The sequence below is a fragment of the Epinephelus fuscoguttatus genome, linkage group LG4, assembly GCF_011397635.1.
Source record: "Epinephelus fuscoguttatus linkage group LG4, E.fuscoguttatus.final_Chr_v1".
Taxonomy (NCBI): Eukaryota; Metazoa; Chordata; class Actinopteri; order Perciformes; family Serranidae; genus Epinephelus; species Epinephelus fuscoguttatus.
Genome location: NC_064755.1, coordinates 44,041,991 through 44,069,171, shown reverse-complemented (window position 1 = coordinate 44,069,171; position 27,181 = coordinate 44,041,991). Strand labels below are relative to the sequence as shown.

The following is a 27,181-nucleotide window of genomic DNA, read 5'->3' as shown; positions in this document are numbered from 1 at the left end:
GGAAGTGGTGAATTTACAGGTCACAGATACTTAATACGACACAGTCTCTGGCTTTTGTTTTGATATGTGGTGTCTGCAGAAACTGTTGCACATTTCTGATCTGTTGTTAGCTTGTTAACTATATTGCATGATTTCCACTGTCACACTGAACGTCCTGCTGAGCCCTGTTCAAATGTTAGAGCTGTATATGAAAACAAACACAAAAAGAATGGTTGAATATTCGTATTAAACGGCTGGATCTGATCCAACTGACATAATCGGGTACATGCCTAATTATTTCATTAGACCTTTGAATGTTTTAGAAGCAGTCCTGTACACTTTCCATCATTTTTCACATTATCAGTATATAGATTGAGTACATTTGTTTTTGATGATTCAAAGGTCTTTAAGGCAGTTAATGCAGTCATTGGAATAAACAAGATTACATTACATAATATCAGCAGTGTGATTAAATCTTTGTGTTGTAGTAGTAAGTAGCAACGTGACACATCAAAGAAACCATTTACAGAAAAAGAGGAAAAACCACATTGATCAGAATCTAAAAAATCAACAATGTATTCACAGTACATCACCAATAATATACATTTATTACATTAAATGAGAGTGAATCTTTCTGTAGGAAATCAGATGGTTGTTCTACTTTCAATCAATCAATCAATCAATTTTATTTATAAAGCCCAATATCACAAATCACAATTTGCCTCACAGGGCTTTACAGCATACGACATCCCTCTGTCCTTATGACCCTCACAGCGGATAAGGAAAAACTCCCCAGAAAACCCCTTTAACGGGGAAAAAAACAGTAGAAACCTCAGGAAGAGCAACTGAGGAGGGATCCCTCTTCCAGGACGGACAGATGTGCAATAGATGTCGTACAGAACAGATCAGCATAACAAATTAACAGTAATCCACATGACACAATGAGACAGAGAGAGAGAGAGAGAGAGAGAGAGAGAGAGAGAGAGAGATGCAGGTAATGACAGTAGCTTACAACAACATTATTGAAAGTAATAATATTATAGTTATAGTTCTGGCTACTGCGGTACAATATGTTGAAAGTATGTATTAATACCTGGCAGTATACATGTGTGACAATAGTCATATGTGTATAATAACAGTAGAAGTATGACTAATGACTAATGATGGCAGCAGCAGCAGGAGGCATTTGGCAGGACCACAGCAGCAGCACAACCACACACGTCACGCTGTCCAGGCACCGCTGTGATATGAGTTAATCTGAGAGACAGTGGAGCACAAAGGCTCCGGAGAAGAAGCCGAGTTAGTGACATCCAGAATGGCCGAGTTAGCAAGATGCAGTAATAGGATACGAGAGAGAGAGAGAGAGAGAGAGAGAGAGAGAGAGAGAGAGAAGGAGAGAAGGAGAGAAGGTGCCCGGTGTATTATGGGGGGTCCTCCGGTAGACTAGGCCTAAGTCAGCCTAACTAGGGGCTGGTACAGGGCAAGCCTGAGCCAGCCCTAACTATAAGCTTTATCAAAGAGGAAAGTCTTAAGTCTAGTCTCAAATGTGAAGACGGTGTCTGCCTCCCGGACCGTAACAGGAAGATGATTCCACAGGAGAGGAGCCTGATAGCTAAAGGCTCTGGCTCCTGATCTACTTTTGGAGATTTTATGGACCACGAGTAACCCTGCGTTCTCAGAGCGCAGTGTTCTGGTGGGATAATATGACACTATGAGCTCTCTAAGATATGACGGAGCCTGACCATTTAGAGCTTTATAAGTTAACAGTAGGATTTTAAATTCAATTCTGGATTTTACAGGGATCCAGTGCAGAGAAGCTAAAACAGGAGAAATATGATCTTGTTTCCACCTACTTTGTGTGACTGACGCTATTAGTTTTAGTTAAAATGAAATTTCTCTGATCAAACTTGTCTTACGTGCTTGATTGACAGGAGAGATGATCAGAGGGGCAGAGTTTTTACCACCATAGTTAATACTGGGATTGAAGAATTGGTAGAGTTTCTCAGTGAAGGAGCAGCCAGTAAAGGAGTAGATAAGAGCTGCAGCATCAACATCATAAAAGGAGACCAGACCCTCCTCATAATCCACAAACACCCCCACCTTCTGAGGCCGAGACTCCAGAGAGAGACGGACTGGAGGGCCAGCAAGAGCTTTGTACTCATTTTCATTCCTCAACCATATCGTCCAGTAACCATTCTGAGGTCTCAGTGTGATCTGTCCCTTCCTGTTGATCGACTCTCTGGCCACTCCTAAATCCCAGTCAGTCTTCCCTTTAACCTGAACCTCATAATAAAATCTTCCTGAAGAGAAACTCTGCTTTGCTAAGACACAGGAACAAGTATCAAATCTCTCTGGATTGTTTGGGAGATTCTTCTTTACATCACCACATGTAACTTGTTTTCCATCATCAGACAGGATGAGAGCAGGATGAGCTGTGTCAGGATCGAGAGTCACATCCACTGCAGACTGCTGGACCCTCTTCAGCTTGACCTCAGCAAGAAACTTAATCTGTTTACTGAGCGTCTCCTCCAACTGACTCACAGCTCTCCTCACAGTCCCCTCATATGAAGGTGGACGGACGCTGACCTCTGTCCAGTCCTTAGTGGGTGGAGCAGTGTTCAGGGACATGAAGCTTTGGAGGAGGTGGAGGTGGTCTTCAGAGCGTGAGAGCTGCTCCACCTCAGTGCTCCTCTTCTTCAGCTCAGAGATTTCCTGTTCCAGCTCTTTGATGAAGCCTTCAGCCTGTTTCTCTGTCTTTCTCTGCTTCTCTTTGATCGAGTCGATGAGCTTGGCCTGGCTTCTCTCAAAAGACTCCTTTAGAGCGGTGAAGACCTGAACACCATCTGCTATCTCTCTGTCTGCATCTTCCTCACTGAGCTTCACTGAGTGTTTGATCTCCTCAATCTTCAGTCGTCTCTTCTGGATCATCTGCTGAATTTCAGCCTCTGTCTTCCCCAGCTCTGCCTTCTTTCCTTCATATTCTTCTCTCAGAGGAACAACATCATGTGTCTTGTGGTCTGAAACAGTGCAGAGCACGCAGACACACATCTGGTCGGTCTTACAGAACAGCTCCAGCAGTTTATCGTGCTTCAGACACATCCTGCCTTCCAGGTTCTCCACAGAGTCGATCAGCTGATGTCTTTTCAGGCCTGAACTTGTCAGATGAGGCTCCAGGTGAGTCTCACAGTAGGATTCCAGACACACCAGGCAGGACTTCAGGGCCTTCAGTTTGGTTCCAGTGCAGACATCACAGGGAACTTCTCCTGGTTTGGAAACTTGTTGCTCTGAGCTGCTGCTGCTGGCTTTCTGTTGAGCTGACTGTCTGAACTGAGCAGCCATCTCAGAGATGAAAGTGTTGACCCGCAGCTCAGGTCTGGTGTAGAAAACCTTCTTACAGTTTGGACACTGATAGGGGACATTAGTACTCCAGTGTTCAGTGATGCAGGTTTTACAGAAGTTGTGTCCACATGGTGTGCTGACTGGATCAGTGAACACATCCAGACAGATGGAGCACAGAAACTGATCTTCAGTCAGCAGACAGCTGGCAGCAGACATATCGACACTCTGAGGACACAAAGTGAGAAACATCCAAACTGTGTTTACATACCTTTTGATCATTTGTTGAATAAAACCAAACTATGCTTAGTGGAATATAAGGAGAGTCATCCTGAATTCTCTTGATATATTATATGAATTGTGTTTTGTTTATTAGCTCCACTTTTAACAGCTTCATCATTAAAGTGATGAACACATTAATGCATCAATAATTATAATCCTGTAATATAGTATATTTCTCTGAAACTGGACCTTCTGGGTAATGAGTCATTTTACTTTTGGTACTTTTAGTTTGATGCTAATACTTGTGTATTTTTATTGCAAATCAAATAGTGACTGCAGGACTTTTACTGTAACAAAGTATTTCTACACTGTGGTATTACTACTTTTTACTTCAGTAACAGATGTGAGTACTTCTTCCACCGCTGGTTCATATTGATGTAAACTCACACTTAAACCTTGTTGCAGCCTGAAGTGATTTTAATCCATGGTCACGTTCAAGTTTCATGAACACAAACCAAAACTCTTCATCCACTGTTTGTTTGTGTTTCAGTCATCAGATATTGCCTTCATTAATAACAGCCTAATTGCTCCATTCTTCTTCATAGTAATAATGTTTCACTTATATATCAGTTGCATGTGTCTCCTGTAAATCCCATCTGCACTATGTTTACACCTGGTCTGCACACCTGCCTGGGATGCTGTCAGTGACACAGGAAGGTTGGAAGAGATCACATCAACATGAGTAACATCAGACATTCATCTGAAATCTGATAAATATGCTGTTTGTGCAGGTCTGCATAGTATATGAATATGAAGGATAACTGCATTTCCTCAGGGCTTGTTTGGGCTGGCATTAATTGGTCGCCACAGTAACAAGCAACCAATTAAATGTGCCAGCATATGAAAACATGTGGGGAAACCAGTCTGACTGGTCTGCAGTGGGGAGTGTTAGCTCGTGTTGTTTCACAGATAAAAACAGAGTTCACTGTTAAAGTCGACCTGAAAACTTTGATTATTTTTGAAACTTTTATTTGAATAACTAAACTATGTTAAACTAACTCTCCATTACTGTCACATCAAACATCAAATAATAGAACAATACTGCTACACTGCTGCTTATATTGTTATTAGAGTGGAAATATTTGAAAGCAGGCCAAACATTTTTCATTTGCCATGACTGTAACTTCCTGTCTGAGTGGAGCTCAGAGTTCAGACAGTAAACAGGCCTGTAAATGAGCTTGAAGCTAACGCTAGCTGTGACTGTAGTTCAGTCACTGTGCTTTGGTTTTTACCTCTGTTTTGTATTTCTGGCTATTGTTGTTTTTATCTAAACTGACACATTTCTATGGTATAATATTCTTTATAAGGTAAAACAGATGTAAAACAGTCAGATTGTGGTTTGAACCAAACTTTGACCAAATATTTAGTGTATTTTGTCTCTGTAGGACAGTGAACTCACCAGTGTTTGTTGTTGAGAAAAACCTGCTGGATTCAGTTGAATGTTTCTTTAGAGAGAAACACAGAGACTCGTCTCCACTGCAGCTCTGCTGTCACTCACACACACTTTCACTTTGATTTCAGGACTTTAAAGCTCTCCTCTTTCACTGTTGCTCCACCTCTCAGTGGGCCGTCACCAAGAGGGAGAGGTGGAGGAAGTATTCAGATCCTTTACTGAAGTCAAAGTACTAATAGCACACTGTGACAATACTCCACTACAGGTAAAAATCCTCTCTTCAAATCCTTCCCTCAGTAAAAGTTTGATCAGGAACATTTATTAGAAGTATGTGTAAAATGACTGATAGTGCAGTAAAGTGTTCCCTGCTGTCAGTGTTTTATTCTATCTGATGTTTTTGGATTAATATTCCTGCTGCATTAATGTGTATGTGTCATTTTACTGCTGTACATGTTTCAGGTTGAGCTCATTTGAACTCCTTTATATCCTGTTGGGGAGTTTAATCTATAGCAATGCATCATGGTCTATAAGATCATCATATGTCTGTAGCGTGGCTGTCCTGTGCAGTGGCATCAGCTGGTCTTTGATTCCACGCCTCCTGATCCCCAGTCAGTGTCCTTCCCCTCTGGACCATCTTCAGCACTGATGAACACAAACAACCAGAGAGAGAAAGAAGACCAGACTGAAGGAGGAATCTGCAGAGAGAAACACCAAACAAACTTCAGACTGACATCATATTGGTGTCACGGATCTGGTAGCTCAGCTGGTTAATGAGCTGGTTTGTCACCCTGAGGTTGTTGGGTCAAACCTCTTTTGTCATTTTCATCAGAGTCCAACAGAGACACAGTATGATGATAGGATTTATAGGTTTTGAGGTCGGACCATCTGAGCACCATGAGACTCTCTGGCTCCATTATTATCAGATTTCTCCCTCCACAGAGGAAAATCTCACAACTTGTTGATTACTGTCATGACATCATCTTTCATGATGCTCTCAGCAGAACACCAGATGTACTTGTTCTGTTTGTGAAGAACTCATGGAGGACCTCAGATACAGGTAGCTCACCTTGACAAGAGATATGTCAATAGTGCAGAGGCTGTGGGGTTTTTTTTAAATGAAAAACTTAATTCATATAGCATCAAAAGAGCATTGCATGTAAAATACAATTGATGAAAATCATTAAAAAGTTACAGAGATTTTACTTTTTTAAAAAAGTTATTGCTCTATTTGCCCTTAACCTTTCACAGTGGGAGTTGACCAGTTGACCAGTTCAGCTCCACCTGCTGCTGGAGGCAGTTTAAGCTCTTGTCTTCACCTGCACACCTCTATGGATATTTTAAAACAGAAATTTTCCCCCTGCAGTCAATAGATACATAAATAAATAAACGAAAAATACAATACAACTCAGAGACTCTTTATCTGATGACATAGTTTCTCTAGATGGCATTGCTCTGGCCTCTAGCATTACCGTAAGAAACCTCGGAGTAATATTTGATCAAGATTTGTCTTTTAATTCTCATTTAAAACAAACCTCACGGACTGCATTTTTTCATCCGCGTAATATTGTGAAAATTAGGCCTATCCTGACCCAAAAAGATGCAGAAAAATTGGTCCACGCTTTTGTTACCTCTAGGCTGGATTACTGTAACTCTCTATTATCAGGTAGCTAGTAAGTCCTTAAAAACTCTCCAGCTAATTCAGAATGCAGCAGCACGTGTACTAACAGGAACTAAGAAACGAGATCATATTTCTCCTGTTTTAGCTTCTCTGCACTGGCTCCCTGTAAAATCCAGAATTGAATTTAAAATCCTACTGTTAACTTATAAAGCTCTAAATGGTCAAGCTCCGTCATATCTTAGAGAGCTCATAGTGCCATATTATCCCACCAGAACACTGCGCTCTGAGAACGCAGGGTTACTCGTGGTCCCTAAAGTCTCCAAAAGTAGATCAGGAGCCAGAGCCTTCAGCTATCAGGCTCCTCTCCTGTGGAATCATCTTCCTGTTACGGTCCGGGAGGCAGACACCGTCTCCACATTTAAGACTAGACTTAAGACTTTCCTCTTTGATAAAGCTTATAGTTAGGGCTGGCTCAGGCTTGCCCTGTACCAGCCCCTAGTTAGGCTGACTTAGGCCTAGTCTGCCGGAGGACCCCCCTATAATACACCGGGCCCCTTCTCTCCTTCTCTCTCTCTCTCTCTCTCTCTCTCTCTCTCTCTCTCTCTCTCTCGTATTCTATTACTGCATCTTGCTAACTCGGCCATTCTGCATGTCACTAACTCGGCTTCTTCTCCGGAGCCTTTGTGCTCCACTGTCTCTCAGATTAACTCATATCACAGCGGTGCCTGGACAGCGTGACGTGTGTGGTTGTGCTGCTGCTGTGGTCCTGCCAGATGCCTCCTGCTGCTGCTGCCGTCATTAGTCATACTTCTACTGTTATTATACACATATGATTATTGTCACACATGTATACTGCCAGATATGAATACATACTTTCAACATATTGTACCACAGTAGCCAGAACTATAACTATAATATTATTACTTTCAATAATGTTGTTGTAAGATACTGTCATTACCTGCATCTCTCTCTCTCTCTCTCTCTCTCTCTCTCTCTCTCTCTCTCTCATTGTGTCATGTGGATTACTGTTAATTTATCATGTTGATCTGTTCTGTACGACATCTATTGCACGTCTGTCCGTCCTGGAAGAGGGATCCCTCCTCATTTGCTCTTCCTGAGGTTTCTACTGTTTTTTTTGGGGAGTTTTTCCTGATCAGCTGTGAGGGTCATAAGGACAGAGGGATGTCGTATGCTGTAAAGCCCTGTGAGGCAAATTGTGATTTGTGATATTGGGCTTTATAAATAAAATTGATTGATCAATTGATTGAAAATATCTCAGTACACAGTAGAATATTAAACAACCCAGTTGCCAAAATAGTAAATAGTATAGCTAAATGGTAAACAAACATGGCAGCACACCGGTAAGGTAAGACAACACGTTTACATGTCGTTTTCTATATGTTCTCTGACATTTATCCTAACGATATGAGGCGGTCTTTGTGGAAAAAAAGCTTGTTTAGTGGACTAACTTTGCACTTGAAGGTTGCCCGTTCACTTACGTTTTAACAGGTCTGACGCTACTATGCGCCCCGGCTGTATCTAGGCTAACGGCTAACATGCTAACTATTATTTTTATGTCACTAGTCACTTGAAACAAATTTAGGATGATAGGAGACAGGTTGAAATAAACCGAAATTTCCCTTTAAACAGAGACAGCAAACTAGCTCGCCAAATGCAAGTGTGACGCTGAGTGTGTTAACCTGTGGGGACCTTGAGCTAATGACCTGGCTGGACTCGCTGAGAACCACTATGTTGAAACTTTCTTTACACTTCAACAACATGTGGTTGTGTTTAGGCACAAAAACCACTCTGTTACTGTGAGGAAAAGATCATGTATTGGCCTAAAATAACTTGTGTGTGTGTGTGTGTGTGTGTGAACAAGATGCCAAGACATAAAGGAAAATATCAGTATCCGTGTAGACAGGGCCTGAGGGTCAGAGCTGTGCTCAGAGGCAGACTGAAGATTAAACACCTCGACAGAGCAGAGAGCCAGGATAAACTTTAAACTTTGCCTTCTGTTTTGAACAGAGATGAGTTAATCCATGCTGACATTTATCCTGATATCTTATTACAGCAGAAAGTTCAGGGTGGAAGTTTGGGGGAAACTTTTTGTCTATTTAGTTAATCCACTTCCCTCCGAGCGGAGCACGTTTCAGCACACACAGCTCCCTGAATCAGATTCACACAGAGTCGACCCTGGGCGTTTACTGTCATGAAATGCTATTAAATAACACAGGCATTATTTGTATTAGCAGGCTGGACTCACAGAGAGACTTTGGTTTCTGTGCAGAGAGAGAATAAAACTTGTTTCACTCAGTACAAACAATGAGCGGAGAGCTTTCACTGTGCACATGAAGAAATATTAAGAAATCCTACAGCTATTACACAGCTGCTGAATGAAGACAGACACTGACTTTAACATGTGAAGGCCCTGACGAGCCAAGGCAATGATCGGCCGTCAATAAATGTTTGGCCATTGGTGAGTTGGCCCCTGTTGGCTCCTGTTGGCCCCCTGTTGGCTCCTGTTGGCTCCTGTTGGCCCCCTGTTGGCCCCTGTTGGCTCCTGTTGGCCCCCTGTTGGCCCCCTGTTGGCTCCTGTTGGCCCCTGTTGGCTCCTGTTGGGCTCCTGTTGGCTCCTGTTGGCCCCAGTTGGCTCCTGTTGGCCTCTGTTGGCTCCTGTTGGCCCCCTGTTGGCCCCCTGTTGGCTCCTGTTGGCTTCTGTTGGCCCCTGTTGGCTCCTGTTGGCCCCCTGTTGGCTCCTGTTGGCCCCAGTTGGCTCCTGTTGGCCTCTGTTGGCTCCTGTTGGCCCCCTGTTGGCCCCCTGTTGGCTCCTGTTGGCTTCTGTTGGCCCCTGTTGGCTCCTGTTGGCCCCTGTTGGCTCCTGTTGGGCTCCTGTTGGCTCCTGTTGGCCCCTGTTGGCCCCTGTTGGCTTCTGTTGGCCCCTGTTGGCCTCTGTTGGCTCCTGTTGGCTCCTGTTGGCCCCTGTTGGCTCCTGTTGGCCCCCTGTTGGCCCCCTGTTGGCTCCTGTTGGCCCCTGTTGGCTCCTGTTGGGCTCCTGTTGGCCCCCTGTTGGCTCCTGTTGGCCCCAGTTGGCCCCTGTTGGCTCCTGTTGGCTCCTGTTGGCCCCTGTTGGCTCCTGTTGGCCCCCTGTTGGCCCCTGTTGGCCCCTGTTGGCTCCTGTTGGCTCCTGTTGGCCCCTGTTGGCCCCTGTTGGCTTCTGTTGGCCCCTGTTGGCCTCTGTTGGCTCCTGTTGGCTCTTGTTGGCCCCTGTTGGCTCCTGTTGGCCCTTGCTGGCCCCTGTTGGCCCCTGTTGGCTCCTGTTGGGCCCCTGTTGGCTCCTGTTGGCCCCCTGTTGGCCCCTGTTGGCTCCTGTTGGCCCCCTGTTGGGCTCCTGTTGGCCCCTGTTGGCCTCTGTTGGCTCCTGTTGGGCTCCTGTTGGCCCCTGTTGGCCCCTGTTGGCCTCTGTTGGCTCCCGTTGGCCCCTTTTGGTTCCTGTTGGCCCCTGTTGGCTCCTGTTGGCCCCCTGATGGCTCCTGTTGGCCCCTGTTGGGCTCCTGTTGGCCCCTGTTGGCTCCTATTGGCCCCTATTGTATTGTGGCTGATTCAGCATGATGAATTGGTTGGTGATGGTGGAGCCTGCTGGTGAATGAAATGACTGTGGTTCAGCTCAGCACATGAGAAGAGAAACAGAAGTGATGCCAGTAAACAAAGAGCTAAAGTCAAGAGGAAGTGAAACCAAAACAAACTTGTTACATTTAATACTTTTAGCTGCTCTTTAGCTGAAATTGTTTGTAGAATTTGTTAATGTGCTAACTGGCTAATTAGCATCAAGACATTCTCCCGGTTTCCCTTTTTGAATGATGGCGGTAGGGGTGTGAAGTGGTTGCTGCCAACATGCATGTGCACAGATTTTGCTCTGCCGTGCTGAGTACGCTGTGATTAGCGTCTGGCATTTGCCGCCTGCCTGGTTGATCAAACAGCAGGCATCATGATAGCAGAAAGAGAATGGTTGCAGCAGCAGCAGTCACTTTAAAAACACTTTCCTTTTGGGGGAACGCTCCTGCAGGTGTTGAAGAATGACTCGTATGACTTGGGGTCGATTTGCAGCATTGTGGGATTTATTGAAGGCACAGCTTACAACTTCACACACACAATGAGACAGTACCATAGAGCAGCTCACCAAACATTCTTATCATACCTATCTTTCCGTGTGTGTGTGTGTGTGTGTGTGTGTGTTTTCCTGCTGTTTTCAGAACTTGCGTTATCTTCATCTTAATACTTGCCATTTAACCACACCTTTTTCCTGCCAACGACGTCTCTTTCCCATCAAAATGTTTCACCATCACGGTGTTTGCCAGGTCACTCTGCTCTTTGACTTCTCCCCAGAGTGAAACCATTCAGGGTTACTCAGTCTTAGTAAACATGTTTTGATTCTAACCTAAAGGGTCAAATATTTCGAGGCCATTTCGCCACCACACAGGTAAGGGATGTCAGGGTGGTTACTGTGCAAGACTGTCAGGGTAGGGGCAACCTGTAGCTCACCTGGTAGAGTGTGCACTCCATATAGGCAGGGGCCTTTGCTATTTGCTATGTATCCCCTTCTCCCTGTCCCACCTTTCTTGCCTATCTCAAGGTATACTATCAATAAAAAGGGAAAGTCCCCTCTAAAAAATCTGTTGAATAAATAAACACTGTCAGGGTAAGGTAATCAGAGGCAGAGTATGGCGGGTCCTTTGCTATCCTGGGAAACACAAATTCACTACTTCTTAAAGAGATGTGTCGTTGAACAAGAAATGTTTCTTGATAGAAGGAAAATATTTCAAACGTAAAAAATACATCGCAAATAAATATAAATGAATTGTTGTAACAAGAAATTGAATAGATGTCTTTAATGTCAGGATGGGAACACACTGCTGTAGCTTTAAATAGAATTTACCTTTAGCTCTGAAGTGACACTCAGAGAACTCTATCATACTGCGAATGAAAGTTAGAGTGGATGTTGGACAGTGTCGTGTCTGTAGAGAACTATATGTACATGATATAGTGAAGAGGCAGAGGTTCAGCTCTTCAAGTTGACTACTTGGTTCTGAAGTGATTATTATAATGAAGTAATTAGTCGACAACAACAGGTCAACAGGTTTGTTTTTCTCTGATGGAGGTTATAAAAAGTACATTCTGTGACAGTTCAGAGTAAAAAAATAATTGAATAAGAGCAGCTGAACATTGTGCTACAACTGTCACTCAGTGGAAGCTAGAAAAAGAAAATCATGCAAGTTAAATGAGAATCTAGACATAAAATAGAGCTGAAGTTAAAATATAGGGATAAAATATATATTTGTGGTAGACAGTAACAAGTTAAACATCAGCCTCGATGACGTCAGTTTGTTATCTGGAGGTGCAGCTGCCTCTCCCCCACAGGGCTGTAGGCTCCATAGGAGTGTTAAAATGTGTTTGTCTTGTTGTGTTATTGGGAGCCAGAATAGAAGGAGTCATGGCTCAAAACCAGCCGCCACTGCCCATCAACAAAAACAAAGACAACTATGGTTAAATGTGATAAGACCAAAGGACTGGACGGAGGCCATCATCAAAAATGCTCACATGTGCAGCGCACACTTCATATCAGGTTAGGGAAAAAGTATTTCCTGTTGTAGGGATGAATAAGGTTATGTGTATTAAGGGTTATCATGTCCACCTCATCAGAAACTGGGGAGGGATTAAGAGGAAGATTGGATTTCTCTGCAACGCTAACTTTTTAGCACATTACCTAACGTTAGCTTCAATAGCAAAACAAACAAGTGTGATCCTCCTTTGTAAGATTGGCTTCCTGTGACATCATCCATCCACTGAGTGAGAGCATACGGGTCGGCCAGTCTGGTCCCGTTGGTCAGTGTTTACTTATTCAAGTAACACTGGCGGTCCCAGAGAGTGAGTGACCTGACATGGTGCATTGGTAAATTCAGTCTGACGCTCTACACTAAAATGAGAGCCTTGTTGGTGGAAGAAATGCAGCGTTATATTTCTACATGAATGAACCAACGGTTAAGTTAATCACACATTCACTCTGCGCTCTGCTGCTCCGTCTCCACAGACAGAGTGTCCAGAGTGCGCTCTGCCACTCTGAGAGTGCGCTGCTCTGGATAACCCAACGCTACATTCAGACAGCGCTCTGAATTTACGAACGGTCCAGTTTGTGTCAGAGTGCGCTCCCACACTCCATTGTCTGAAACAAAACAACAGAACTAGCTAATGTGATGATAAGATAATATTAATAATTCACTTTATTCACACAGACGACAGAAAAGAATTTCAAATGAGCTCTGAAGGCAGAAAATATATAATAAATGAATAAACGAATGACTGAAGAATATATCAAGGTCACCGTGGTATTTAAATTACTTTACATTCAGCTGATTCATTCTGTAAAAATGCTTTGTCGTCTCCAAATATCCAAAATCCCCTTTAAAAGCAGAATTAGTTTTAATTCAGTGTCACCGTCAGGTTTTTAATTTCCAGGAGTACTGCTGGATCCAGTGGGTTTTTTAAGTGGGTGTCTCCATTTAGGAATAAGAAATAAAGCTCATTTGTAACCGTCCCATGAATTAATTTGTATAATGAGCTGCTGCTACAGTTTCTCTGCTGAAGAAATATGAAGCTGCAGCTGATTAAATTAATGTGATGAGTCACTGACCTGGGCTCTGAAGCACTGAGCAGGTCCGTGCTGAAAACAACTTAAACAATGAACTGGTAATGGCAAAATGTTTTTCAATAACTGTTGTAAACTGTTACCTTAAACACAATTTATTGATGACGTTTCAGTCCTCAGACTGTGATAGCAAATTATTTATTTTTATTTTTGCATTAAAACTGACAAAGACAAAGAATGCGGAGAAGCAGAAAAGAGTTAAGACGAAAAAGATCAGCAGCTTTTATAAATAATATTTTTGAAATGACTATGAAATGTTTTGCTTTTCTTCTTTTTGTCCTTCACTCTGACTGCTTCCAGTTTTAAAATGAGAGGACATCATTTCTTGGTTCATTCAGGCCTTGTGAGTGAAATGAAATTTATTCGGTGACTCTGCAACTTTAGATTTTTACATGTGAAGACAATTTTATGTTTTACGTACGAGTTATTTCCCCCTCTGCCTCCCAGCTGGGCAATAATGTTTAAATGCTCCATGCAGCAGGCGTGATGCTGTTTCACAGTGAATGTTGTCAGTGAAATTCCCCCAGACTTTGCCTGTGGCACGCAGGGCGCCGTCTCACTGTCTGTGCTGTATGTAAACTCGTCAGATGAATGAAGGGAAGGTTTAGTGTGTCGGTGGAAACCAGGCCAGCAGGTGACTCTGAGAAGCAGGCGATAAGAAAACAGGATGAATCAAAGTCTTATCAGAGAAAAGCTTTTATTGCTCTTTTGTTTACTGCTCATCCTCAGACGAACGAGCTGCCGGGGAGCGTCATCAAACATCCTGCAGAGGCTGAACCGCCACTACAGGAGGACATAAAGAGCCACAGAGTGAAGCTACCTGTGTGGTGAGAACATGTTAGTTTGGAGTCTTATTGTATGGCAGAGGTGAACAAAATGAAATGAAATCAAATAAAAGACTCTGATGCAGAAAATGTTTTAGTAAAAGAGACAATGACCAAAGAGATTTGAACCAACAACCTCAGGGTTGCAAACCAGCTGAGCTACCAGATCTCTGACACCAATAAGACATCAGATTAAATGTGACAGTTTGAAGTGGACTTCAGTTTGTCAGTGTGGACATGTTTCACTTTGAATCTCTGTTCAGTCTGAAGTTTGTTAGGTTGTTTTTCTCTGCAGATTCATGAAGGTGAATTTTCTGCAGATTCCTCCTTCAGTCTGATCTTCTTTCTCTCTCTGGTTGTTTGTGTTCATCAGTGCTGAAGATGGTCCAGAGGTGAAGGACACTGACTGTGGACCAGGAGGTGTGGGATCAAAGACCAGCTGGAACAAAAGTAGGAGACAAAGTGTGAATGTGATGAGTGAGTGTGTGCGAATAAATCTGAACTCGCTTGCGTTTGCGTCGTTCAACTCGTGAATTTCCACCATGGATCAATTTCAAACCATCAGAAGGACGCTGATCTTCAAGGGAACAAAGAGCTGAGTAAGTACAAAGCTAGCTAGCTTAGCAGGCTAGCTAGCTTTTGCTTAAATTGCCTTGGTTGGTGGTTTGAAATTGATCCACAATGGAAATTCACTATTTCTCTTTTTTACCTCCGCCAAGGAGGTTAAGTTTTCGCCGGCGTTGGTCTGTTTGTCTGCAAAATAACTCAAAAAATTCTGAATGGATTTTGATGAAATTTTCAGGAAAGGTTGATAATGGCACAAGGAACACATGGTCACATCCTATCCGCGTGACCCTGTGTGTGTCACAAGCAGAGTGTACGTGTGGTGAACCCACTTGTGTTGGTGCATCTTACTTTCTGAACAACTCAGTCTCACTCCAAAGTCATCGAATACCAACACCCTGTCAGTGACCAGCGTCAGACTCCTGCGAAAATAAAGCCATCCTTTCATGCTGGCATGATACAGGGGAAAACACAGCCAGACAACACCGTAAGGTAAGTGGGCAGAAGTCAGAGTAAGGCGAGTGGAAGGGGTGGTGGATGGGTTCAACAACCACCAGCTTTCACCTGGGAGGCCGATGTTTGCTTCCCGTTCATTTGTAAAGCCAAATCATGTTCTTTTGTTCTAAACCCAAACACATGCTTCAACTCTGGTGTTTTCAAATCAGGAAATGACTCTGTTTTTTTAAAAAAAAAAGACGTTGTCTTGTGCATAGAAGCACCAACAGAAAACACTTTGTGTCATTCTGGGAGGCAGTTACAGTGAATCTTGGGTTGCAATTTGGAGGAGAACTGTGACTCTGTGGCCATTAAAACTGTCAGTTTTCACAGTTTTCTGGAGCATCAGGGGAGACGTCATCCCACAGATTCACACGTCTTCACTGTAAAGTTCTCTGAAGCGTTCAAAGGTCAGAAACCTGCTGCCATCTGCGTCTTTGTGGGTTATCTTCACCTCCTGCGTCTCCTCCTCTCTGACATTTTTATAACCCTCTCTGGAGGGTTTGTCACCTCGGCTACACAGAGGCTCCAGTTTCCACCATTTATGAAGATGAACTGAACCTGTGGGACGACAAAACATTTCACACACCGACGATTCTTTCATCCAGTTTAATCCCGGCAAGAAAAAACAACCAGTGAAAAGTCTGAAATGATACAAATAAGAATTCATAAACATGCAGGTATAAAAAATGTTACTCAAAATGCAGTTTTATTAAATGTGAAGTGTTTTAAAATGACGAGGATGGATTGTGCAAATGCAGGACACATTTTTCTATCTTTTATTCTTACTTTAGTTTTCTACTTCTTATTGTTTATTCGTTTTATTTTCTCTGTTGATCTGTACTTCTGTCCTTGTGCTGCTGAAACAACCAAGCTTCCTAATTTAGGATCAATAAGGATTTATCTTATCTATTTTACAGCCATAATCATAAGTCACCATCTATTGCTGAATGAGTTTACACTGTGGTGATTGAGGGCCGTCTTTATACGATCTATAGCTCATGATCTAAAGTGTATTTAGGGCGTCTTCAACTAGCTGGTTAAACAGCGCATAATCTGTGTACAGAGTGAGAGGCACAGGGCAAATGGTGTTTTCTTTAGTCCCATAATTAATCATACGTGTGGTTTCAGCGTGACATGAATTCACAACACTCTCACTGCGACCTCGTCACATGTCCACCTTTGGTCATGGACTTTCCACGTCCACATATGACGTCCAAGGTACCCTGGATGTGTTGCTTGTTGACGTTCTGGGACGCAGTGTCAACTTCAGCCTGTTACATGCATTGTCTGTTTTCAAAATACACTTCTGTTTTCACAGGACATTTAACCTTTACATACAGTGTTTTTCAAAATAAAAGCACTACGTTGGTACAACACCCCAAATTGATGTTTTCAACAACAAACACACATGGTTGGGTTTAGGAAAAAAGAACAGGATTTGGCTTTAGAATCTTACGGGACACAAACACCGCTCTCCCAGGTCCAGCTGACTGTGGCTGTCCCCACAGTCAAACTTTCGCCGCCTCAACTTTTGTTCATGTCCCGTTTCCCTCTGACGCCGCCAGACACTAAACTATAACAGCAACCAGCTACATATCATGCCCATGTTAAAGGATGCCTTTTTCGTTGGTTTCAGTCACTGTAAGTCCCTGCCCAAGCACCAGCTTTTGGCAGCTTTGGTATGAGACTGTGCTCCTTAAACGATAGTCCTACGTCGCACAGTGAGAGAGTTTCGTTGTCACAGTCTTGCGATCAAAGACAGCCTGGGATAACAAAGGTGCTGTCATCGTGCAGTCTGCATATATCAAACTTGTCATACTCAACTTACGGGAAACAAACATTGGCCACCTGAAAGAAATTCCATCACCCCTCCTGCCCACCCTACACGGACTTTCGCCCGTGTTGGCCAAACATAACCACGTGTGTCTCTTCTACGCGCCCACAGGTGAAAGATGGGCACAAGTACATTTGCTAATTACACAGCATGGATGCCGGCTGTGAAGATGACAGCTGCATTGGTATAACCCTAGCAATGACAGTTGTGCTACTTTGCACATGGTGTAAGATAGTGCCCTGAGTTTATGACCCACTGATGAGAGCCACTACATTTGCAGTGTTATGAACTGGGTATCTGTGGTGACATTCCTTTGAAAACTAAGACACGACACGTTTGACTCACGATGAGACCTTGATGACCAGATGCTGAATTCTTGATGCATGTGAAGAATGTAACTTTTTGATATTGCCACACAGACGTTTCGGGCAAGACGATTCTGGCCACATCACAAACAATATACACAGGTGGGATTAATTATAGGTTAACCAGCAGCCATCAGAAAAATCACAAGCACTACACAGTTAGTGACGCATTCTCCATCACCTGCAGTGGTTGGTCTTCCAGAGAGAGCAGGCAGAGCTAAAGCTACAGCTTCACTCATCAACTCACGTGTGTGTGAAGCAGTGTAATGTTTTTCTCCAATCTCTGCTGGCGTTACGAGCAGACAGTTACCATGGCCAGGTGCCAACTGCTGATTGACTGATGCCACACAGGCAGCTCTGTTTGGTGTGTGTTCGTGTGTGTTCAACAGACCTGTGCATCATTTTTAGCTCCCTCACCTTCCTGAAACAGAGTTTGTCTCTCTCTTTAATTTAATTAAAAGTCAGACCGATTGTTTGTTTGTGGTCACAGAGCGCCACTCCTTCTGTCTCTCCTGCCAGCGTTTCATTTTTCACCAAACTGTTGGCCAGGAGGAGAAAGAGGGAGGAGGAGGAGGGAGGAGGAGAAGGAGGAGTAGAAATGTTTTGGCGGTGAGCATGAAGAATCCATTTTCCTCAGCCTGCTGCAGCGGCGGCGGTGGTGGCGAGCGACAGCAGCAGGGGGAGATTAGGAGCTGATATCCTGCCTCCTCATCCGTCGCCTGATAACACACAGCAGGATAATGGCTCTGCTATTTCTGCTGCTGCTGCTGCTGAGACGATGACGGTTGTTATCTGACTGCTGGAAGCTGCTGTTTAGAGCTCCAGGAGGCGACATGGCAGACCAATCAGTCAGTATCAGTGATGGATTTATGGAGCTCCTGCTGGTGAACATTAGTGTCGGTGCAGCTGCAGTCAGACACCAACATCTGTCAATTTCACATCAAATTTGTTCACGTGAACACAGACGAAATCTTACAGATACGTCATCTTTAACATGCTTTAACATCAGATCTTTTAATATTTATTCCTTTGCACTGTTTGTGTTTGTTTACAGTTTACAGAAACAAGGGGCGTAGTGTCTTTGTTCAGCTCTGTTGTCCTTGTTTTTACCCTATTTCTATCGTCCCGTAAATTGTTCTGTCTCTGTATGTGTGCACATACTTGGTCAATAAAGCTGATTCTGATTCCGACCACGTTTAACAGCAACAGGAACTATATCAAAACATCTGTTCACAGTCTCCAGTCATATGCTCAGTACTTCCCAAACACATGCATTTTCTCTAAAATGCAGAATATAAAACACTGACCTTAAAAACAGAAATATTTCACAAACAGTTATCTTTGTTCAAAAAAACTACAGTCCTTATCTGGACATATGAGGCGAACCACGCGACATACTATTAAGAAAAGCTGTATTTTTAGTTATTAGTGTCGTTAAACATGTCAGTGGAGTTTCTGTGTTTTCATCAAAGTGTACAAACACAGTCAAACAGTATGTTTGAGCACCAGCAGGTAGCACAGGTGGTTCCACATCTGAAAAACACCAACACACAGTCCACTCATCCCACAGTTGATGCACACCTGTAGTAACAAAGTTTATCCCACAATTCACCACGGTCTGCTGCTCCACATCGGTCCAGCTGTTGGTGGTAATGTGGCTTTAAACTGGTTTAGGACCAAGAGCGTGGATGGATTACTGAATGAGCCAACAGGGCACAGCACCAGGGGCCCAATGTGTCAGAGAGCAACCACCCCCCCACCCCCACACACACACACCTGCAAAATATCACTCTAATTAACACCAACCAGGAAGAGATTCAAAATGGCCACAAAGAGACACAAAATAAATAGAAAAATGCGCAAAACAAACACAAAGGCACACCAGATGACTATGTAGAGACACAAAACGCACAAAATTACCTCAATAAGTTGCTTAATTATCTCTGAGAGACCCAAACGACACAAACCAACAGCAAAGAGACTACAAATAGACAAAATAACTCCTCCCCCTGGGCACAATCCTCCGTCACCATGGGGTCCATTTTCACTGCTACGCTGACGACACACAGGTCTACATCTCCTCCAAACCTGCCACTGCCATCCCTCCCACCTCCCTTACCACCTGTCTTGAAGACATCCAGAGCTGGATGAACAGGAACTTCCTGAAGCTAAACGACAATAAAACCGAGGCCCTGCTCATCAGCTCCAAATCAACCCTTGCCAAGTCACAACAAACCCCAGCTCCACCGATCATCATCACCGGATTCCTTGTACCCTTCTCCTCCCAAGTCAAGAGCCTCAGCGTCATTCTGGACATCACCCTCTCATTTGCACCTCATATTCAAAACATCACTCGGACTGCATTCTTCCACCTCCGCAACATCTCCAGACTCCGCCCATCACTGTCCCAATCCAGCACTGAAATCCTGGTTCACTCATTTGTCACATCCCACATCGACTACTGCAATGCCCTCCTCACCGGCCTCCCCACCACACTCATCAACAGACTGCAAATCATTCAGAACTCGGCTGCCCAGATCACCACCTGCTCCAAATCATCTGACCACATCACCCCTGTTCTCATCCAGCTTCACTGGCTCCCTGTACAATACCGCATCCACTACAAAAACCTTCTCCTCACCTACAAAGCTCTCCACAATCTAGCCCCCACTTACCTCTGTGACCTCCTTCAGGACTACACACCCTCCCGCACTCTCGGCTCAACCTCTGCTGGACTCCTCACCATCCCCACCTCACGCCTCAGTACCATGGGTGCCCGAGTCTTCAGCTGCTCGGCACCCAGACTCTGGAACTCCCTCCTCCCACACATAAGACACTCAGACTCCATCACATCATTCGTGGGGCTGGCTCTTCCCACTGCTGCTGACGAGGCACACCTGTTTCCACTCAGCTCATCAACCTGCCTACATATACCTCATCTTCACTCCACCACTCTGCCAGGTAATTCCATCCGTGTTTGTCATGCCAGGTAAACGCTGTCCCAGTTTTTTGTGCCTCGTGTGTTTTTGTGCTCACTTGTATTTTTGCCCTGGTTTCCATGCGCTCAGCCCTCGAGGCATCTGCAGTGATCCGGCTCTCTACACTGGTGGTCAACCTCCTGGCCAGCACCCTGCCTCCACTGCCTGCATTTTTGTTTTTCCTTCGGCAATAAACTCTCTTGTTTTCATACTCCTGCATCTGTCTCTGCTTTGGGGTCCAGCCAGAAACCCAAACCTAACAACACAGAGACAAAACATACAAAAAAGAGACAAAGTGACACCAAATGACCACATAGAGACACAAAATGACCAAAAATGCACAAAATTTCCTTAGTGAGACGCAAAATTATCTCTGAGAGACCCAAACAACTGCAAATAGACACAAACCATTCACAGAGACACACAGAATGACCACAAATAGATGTAAAGAAACTTCAGAGACACAAAATAACTACAAAAATGGGCAAAATAACCACATAGAGACACAAAACGACCAAAAAAAGCACAAAATTACCTCAGTCAAACAGAATTACCTTCAAACAACTACAAAACGACATAAACCAATCACAAGGAGACGCAAAATGACATCAAAGAGACAAAACAAATTTAAAAAAGACACAAAATTACCTCTAATAGACACATAACAACTACAAAGAGACGCACAACCATCTGTGCATCTTGCTCCTGATTCGGAGAAGTTGTGGGGCCCTTTACATCTCTGTGCCCAGGGGCCAATTGTCTCATGATCAACAATAATACACAGACATGAAGTTGATCGATCTGACTCGTCATGTTCAACTTGATTATAATTTGTCACACTCAAACACTTTTAAACAATCTGTTATCTTAGTGAGACTTAACAACAAATCTGACATTGTCACTATTAAAAATTATAATCCATTTTCACACAGTTCTTCTTTAAAACTGTTGTTGTACAGAAACCATCAACATCATATCATGTCATGTCTCCGTTCATGTCGAGTGGACCGTCTGGATTCAGAGACTTGTTCATGTGCAGCAGCTTTATGTAACGGTGGTTGGTGGTGGTGGAGTTATTAAAGAGCGGAGCTATTTAAGTCTTGTGCAGCAGATGTGCGCAGATCCTAATATCTGCTCATTACAGTCACTTCGCTCTATTTCTGAAACAAAACATTTTTCACTCTTTTAATATTTCGTCTGTAATCTGAATCAGTCAGAAAATAATGGATGAAAAATTTGCCTGATCAAACACACATTTTCTTACTGATTCATCCTCTTTTCATCACTAATCCTCCTTCTCTTTATGTTTTCCTTCTGCCTTTTCTCCTTTGTCCTCCTCCTTTTATTAAAGGTGTGAAGAAGAAGAAGATATACTTCATGAATCCCTGAGGGGGACATTCCATTTTTTAAAGCACCCTACTGTAAATATACTCAGCTACACTCCAGCTCTGTCCTCCACTGACACACTCCTTCATGTCGGTCCTCTAACTTCACAGCGTGTTAATCGGCTGACTGACAGTCACACAGAGTCTTTTCTTCCTCCTGTTATGAATCATTTGTAACCCGTCTGTCAACAGCTGATGTACGAATAAAGATTTAATCACTGCAGTTGACACTTAAAGTGATGATTCGGATTCTGTTTACAAAATTAATGAGTGAGCTCTTTAACACAACGCAGCTCCGACACCAACAGTTTAATACACTGACTGTTTATTTATGAAGCTGGACTCAGATTGATTTATTCACGCCATTGTTTTGGATTTATTCTGAGTTAATAAACGCTAATCAATCACAGAGTCGACAGCTCAGATCAGGAGCTGCAGGTTACACAAACACTACATGCTTTATTACAGACAAGAAACACTTCAATGTATTCATTTTATCAGTGATTTAAGGTCTTGGGGATTGAATGTGGGGTGGTATTACAGTGACATGTTCTTGTCAAATCACAATATACACTAATTATACTCCATTGTACTCCAGTCTGTGATGAAGAGGATTTTTACTTTATGTGTCACACCATCAGCCTGATGCCTCCTAACTAAGAACAAAAAGTTTCCTTGTAGAATTAGAAAATAAAATAATATTTGATATTGGCTTCATCACACCATGACCTCCAGCATGACCTGGGACGGTTTGCAGCTGAGTGTGAAGCAGTCGGGATGAGAGTCAGCACCACCAAATCTGAGGCCATGGTTCTCTGCCCGAAACCAGTGGATTGTTCCCTCTGAGTTGGGAGAGAGTTACTGCCTCAAGCAAAGGAGTTCAAGTATCTCGAGGTCTTGTTCACGAGTGAGGGTAGAATGGAGCGTGAGATGGATCGACAGTTTGGTGCAGCGTCTGCAGTGATGTGGGCTCTGCGCTAGACTGTCGTGAAAAGGGAGCTGAGCCAAAAGACAAAGCTTTCAATTCACTGGTCCATCTACGTCCCAACCCTCACCTGTGGTCATGAGCTCTGGGTAGTGACTGAAAGAATGAGGTCGCAGATACAAGCAGCTGAAATTAGTTTCCTCTGTAGGGTGTCTGGGCTCATCCGTAGAGATAGGGGGAGGAGTCTGACATCTGGAGGGAGCTCGGAGTAGAGCCGCTAATATTTTCAACAAAACAATTAACAATCAATCTGAAAAGTTTAAAAAAGGTTTTTAAGGTTAAATAAGGTGTCAGAGTGCATAAAAAAGCAAGAGGGCTCCTGGTTTGAACCTGGGATGGGGGAGCCCTTCTGTGTGGAGTTTGCATGTTCTGTATACAACACTTTCAGACAGTGCTCATTTGAGTACATTTATTCAAGTACTGTACTGAAGCACAGTTGTGAAATACTTGTATCCCCCAGGACCCCTAACAGGATAAGCAGTCATGGAAAATGAATGAATGAACGGATCCCCGTGGACCCCCCTACAGAGGTCTGGGTAAGCCCCCAGTGTCCTCATTCCTAGAAATGCCCTTGGTATTGGATAATCTGGGAATGAGAGCAGGTTGTTTTCCTATAACGTCACCAGTGTGATGTCCAACACACACTGTGTGTGTGTGTACTTGTATGGCTTCTTCTGTAAGAAACAATTTGAGATTTAGACCTTGAGAGGGAGGACATTTTGGAAAGTGAGGACATTTTTGAAAGTGGGGACATTTTGGAAAGTGAGGACATTTTGGAAAGTGGGGACATTTGGAAAGGGAGGATATTTTGGAAAGTGAAGACATTTTGGAAAGTGGGGACATTTTGGAAAGTGAGGATATTTTGGAAACTGGGGACATTTTGGAAAGTGAGGACATTTTGGAAAGTGGGGACATTCTGGAAAGTGGGGACATTTTGGAAAGTGAGGATATTTTGGAAAGTGGGGATATTTTGGAAAGTGGGGACTTTTTGGAAAGTGAGGACATTCTGGAAAGTGGGGACATTTTGGAAAGTGGGGATATTTTGGAAAGTGAGGACATTTTGGAAAGTGGGGACATTTTGGAAAGTGGGGATATTTTGGAAAGTGAGGACATTTTGGAAAGTGGGGACATTTGGAAAGTGAGGATATTTTGGAAAGTGGGGACATTTTGGAAAGTGGGGACATTTTGGAAAGTGGGGATATTTTGGAAAGTGGGGACATTTGGAAAGTGGGGATATTTTGGAAAGTGAGGACATTTTGGAAAGTGGGGACATTTTGGAAAGTGGGGATATTTTGGAAAGTGGGGACATTTTGGAAAGTGGGGATATTTTGGAAAGTGAGGACATTTTGGAAAGTGGGGACATTTGGAAAGTGAGGATATTTTGGAAAGTGGGGACATTTTGGAAAGTGAGGATATTTTGGAAAGTGGGGACATTTTGGAAAGTGGGGATATTTTGGAAAGTGAGGACATTTTGGAAAGTGGGGACATTTGGAAAGTGAGGATATTTTGGAAAGTGGGGACATTTTGGAAAGTGGGGACATTTTGGAAAGTGAGGATATTTTGGAAAGTGGGGACATTCTGGCCAGTCCTCACCTTCAGACAGACCTTCAAAGTCCTGTTGGGGGATCATTCTGGGTGTTAATGGTCAGGATGCTGTTAGGACAGATTTGTCTAGAGTGCTTTCTGTCAGAACGCTATTTCTTAATTAAAGTGAAGAAAAAAATCTTTGTTTGGGTTAAATGAATATATAAGCAAACTCCTCCCATGTGTTAGAATTCAGTTTAGTTCAGGGTAAAGGGCCAGGAAATGCATTATGTCAATGAATGTCCTCACAAGTACAGAGGTACAGGGTTGTGTACCTCTAAAATATACTGAGTTACAACCCACCACTGTCAGTATCTGCTGACCCGAGTCTTTAAACTGCAGCTCCTAGTGCTCAGATACAACTTGTCCTGTAACCGAGGAGCCGAGTGAGAAGTCATTACTGTGAATAATGACTCGCTGAAGGCGCTGGTGGCCTCCGCCTTATTAGGGCGCTGATGATGACACCTCCAGCAGAGAGAACAGAGAGGCGCAACGGGGGGGCCCAAGCAAGACCAGGATCCAATTACCACCAGCGCTGAGAGCTCTCCGTGGGCGAGCGCCAGCCTTTTCTCCAGGCGGCAGCGGCGGCGGTCGTGGAAGGTTTCTGTCATCAAGGTCACACGGTGGTGTAGAGCTCTGAGACTGTGATTCAGGTCAGAGAATAAAAAAAGAAAGATGTGTATGTTTCGTCTCTGTTGGGGGTCAGAAGTGACATTCTGGTACTGGATACATACATGTAATCCTTTTCAAAGCACTCCAGCTGCTGTGACCTCTGACCTTGTCTCTCTGTGTGAGGCAGACAAGAAGAAGTAGAAGTAGAAGTAGAAGAAGAAGAAGAAGAAGAAGAAGAGACTACATGCAGAGGTTATCCTTGAATAAACGGACTTATAACACCGTCTTTGTTAAACTGCCACCAGGCTTCAGGTAAAGGCACCTTCATCGTTGAGTCTTTTTCAAGGTGCACTGATCAATGTTTTTGATACTTCCTGTATTCCTGTGTAACAAGTTCTGCAGCTGTGTGGGATGATTCATTTATTCTTTTATGCATTTCACATTATTATTATGAGAGACCAAAGTGTTGTGTGTTATGATTGGAATGGGTAGATGGGATCTGCATGCTTTAATATTTCCTGACAGCCAACTCTCTAAAGCCCAGTACGCACCGTGAGATTTTGTGCTGTCCCAGATAAAAGACGACCAGCGTGAAAGAAACGTGGTGATATCTTTCGTCGTGGCTCTAAAACCATCACATTCTCACATATCGACATTTGGTCATGGACTTTCCACGTGCACATATGACGTCCAAGGTACCTGGGTGTGTTGGTTGTTGACGTCCTGGGACGCCGTGTCAAGTTCAGCCTGTTACATGCATCGTCTTCTTTCAAAATACACTTCTGTTTTCACAGGAAATTTAACATCTTTTCAAAATAAAGCACTGCATCGGTAGAACAAAATTGACGTTTTTTCCTTCAACAACAAACACGTGGTTGGGTGTAGGACAAAAGAACGTTGGCTCTTGGATTTTATGTGACATGAACACAGCTCTCCCAGGTAAAAGTTGTGTTTGTTGAACCCCTCCTGCTCATCCTACTCGGACTCTCATCGCCTTAACTATTTGCCTTGTCCCACCACGTTTCCCCCTGATGCCGCCCTGTGCCGCAGCCAGCCAGCCATGTATCATGCTGATGTTAAAGGACACCTTTTTCCGTTGGGTGCCGACGCTGCACGTGACTGTCCAAGTGCTGGATTTCTGCAGCTTTGGAATGAGACCGGGCTCCTGAAACAGTGGCTCAGCGTTGCACAGTGAGAGAGGTTCAAAAATGGCTGTTGTCACGTTCTTGGGATCAAAGACAGCCTGGGATAAAATTCTGACAGTGTCAGGAATTTGGGATGACCACCTCACTGTGTGACTGCTGTTACCACCTACGTCTACTAACCAACCAATAGAAATGCAGCGTGAAATGACGCACTGATCAGCGCTAAACCCAAAGAAACAGAAAAATAGAATGAATGTGTGTGATTCCAGCAAAGAGGAAAACCTTGTGAAGCTTTGTCTGTATGACGTGTCGTCCAGCTCTGACCATGATCGCGTAAAGAAGGACGAAGCATGGAAGGAAATAGAGGCGGAGCTACAGCTGCCAGGTGAGACACCGAGCAGCTAGCAAACACACACACAAAACTTTAGGTTATTTAATAATGTGAGCCTCTATGTTGTGCTTCACAGTTGGAGAAGTAACCCTGAAATTCACACAAAGACCTTTTAAAATTTGTTTTCTCATGAATTAAATCACCCAGTTAGGGAAGTACAGACTTGACCGCACATCTGTATCAGCCGATATTCACCTTATTGACTGCCTTTGGCCTATTAGCAAATAAAATTGCATTCACCGATGGCAGGGGCCGATGTTTTTCTGCTGTGTCACATCAATTTTGCACAGGCTAAAAACCAGGGCTCCAGACTAATGGCGTCCTGTCATCCCGAGGACAGAGCGCTACATGAACGAGTCCTAAAAGGGTGTTAGCATTTTAGCGCTCTTAGCACTATCGGTTAGATGTCTGAAATAAGGTCTGTGGTTAACACAAGCTGAAGAGACTTTCATGTTTTGTTCTGACATAAAAATGCGTCAGTAAATACCCCACTGTGGATGTTGAGGCTTTATAGGTCTTAAAAAAGTCGGTTGCTAACAAGTGGCTGAATGAGACTACAGGCTGTTGCCCAGCAGTCACTTTAATGTATTGAAAGTAGAGAGGTGATTTAGGTTTATTCTTGTATTTCTATGAAGTGTGTTTATTTTGTGTCTCTTCAGCAGATCAGCTGAGCCTGATGTTGTGAACTAGTTTCTCCCTCATCAG

General features: G+C 43.6%; 2 protein-coding genes across 8 annotated transcripts in view; both read right to left on the bottom strand.

Moving 5' to 3' along the window:
• Positions 1–27,181, bottom strand: part of LOC125887009 (E3 ubiquitin-protein ligase TRIM21-like) — a 403,613-nt gene that overhangs the window by 286,975 nt on the left and 89,457 nt on the right. For 2 of the 5 annotated variants that reach the window (XM_049573463.1, XM_049573465.1), the window contains exon 2: positions 2,606–3,543. The exons of 1 other annotated variant lie outside the window; for it this stretch is intronic. In XM_049573463.1, the coding sequence (XP_049429420.1) occupies positions 2,606–3,534 (929 nt within the window). In that variant the 5' untranslated portion in view covers positions 3,535–3,543. Of the gene's footprint in view, positions 1–2,605; positions 3,544–4,996; positions 5,092–27,181 lie in introns of those variants that run through there. 2 more of the 5 variants (XM_049573461.1, XM_049573462.1) reach the window with 2 other exon arrangements.
• The window catches only part of LOC125887010 (E3 ubiquitin-protein ligase TRIM21-like), a 400,559-nt gene that overhangs the window by 302,810 nt on the left and 70,568 nt on the right, over positions 1–27,181 (bottom strand). For 2 of the 3 annotated variants that reach the window (XM_049573468.1, XM_049573471.1), the window contains exon 2: positions 4,997–5,019. The gene's annotated coding sequence lies outside the window, so the exon portion shown is untranslated. Of the gene's footprint in view, positions 1–4,996; positions 5,023–27,181 lie in introns of those variants that run through there. The other variant, XM_049573472.1, reaches the window with a different exon arrangement.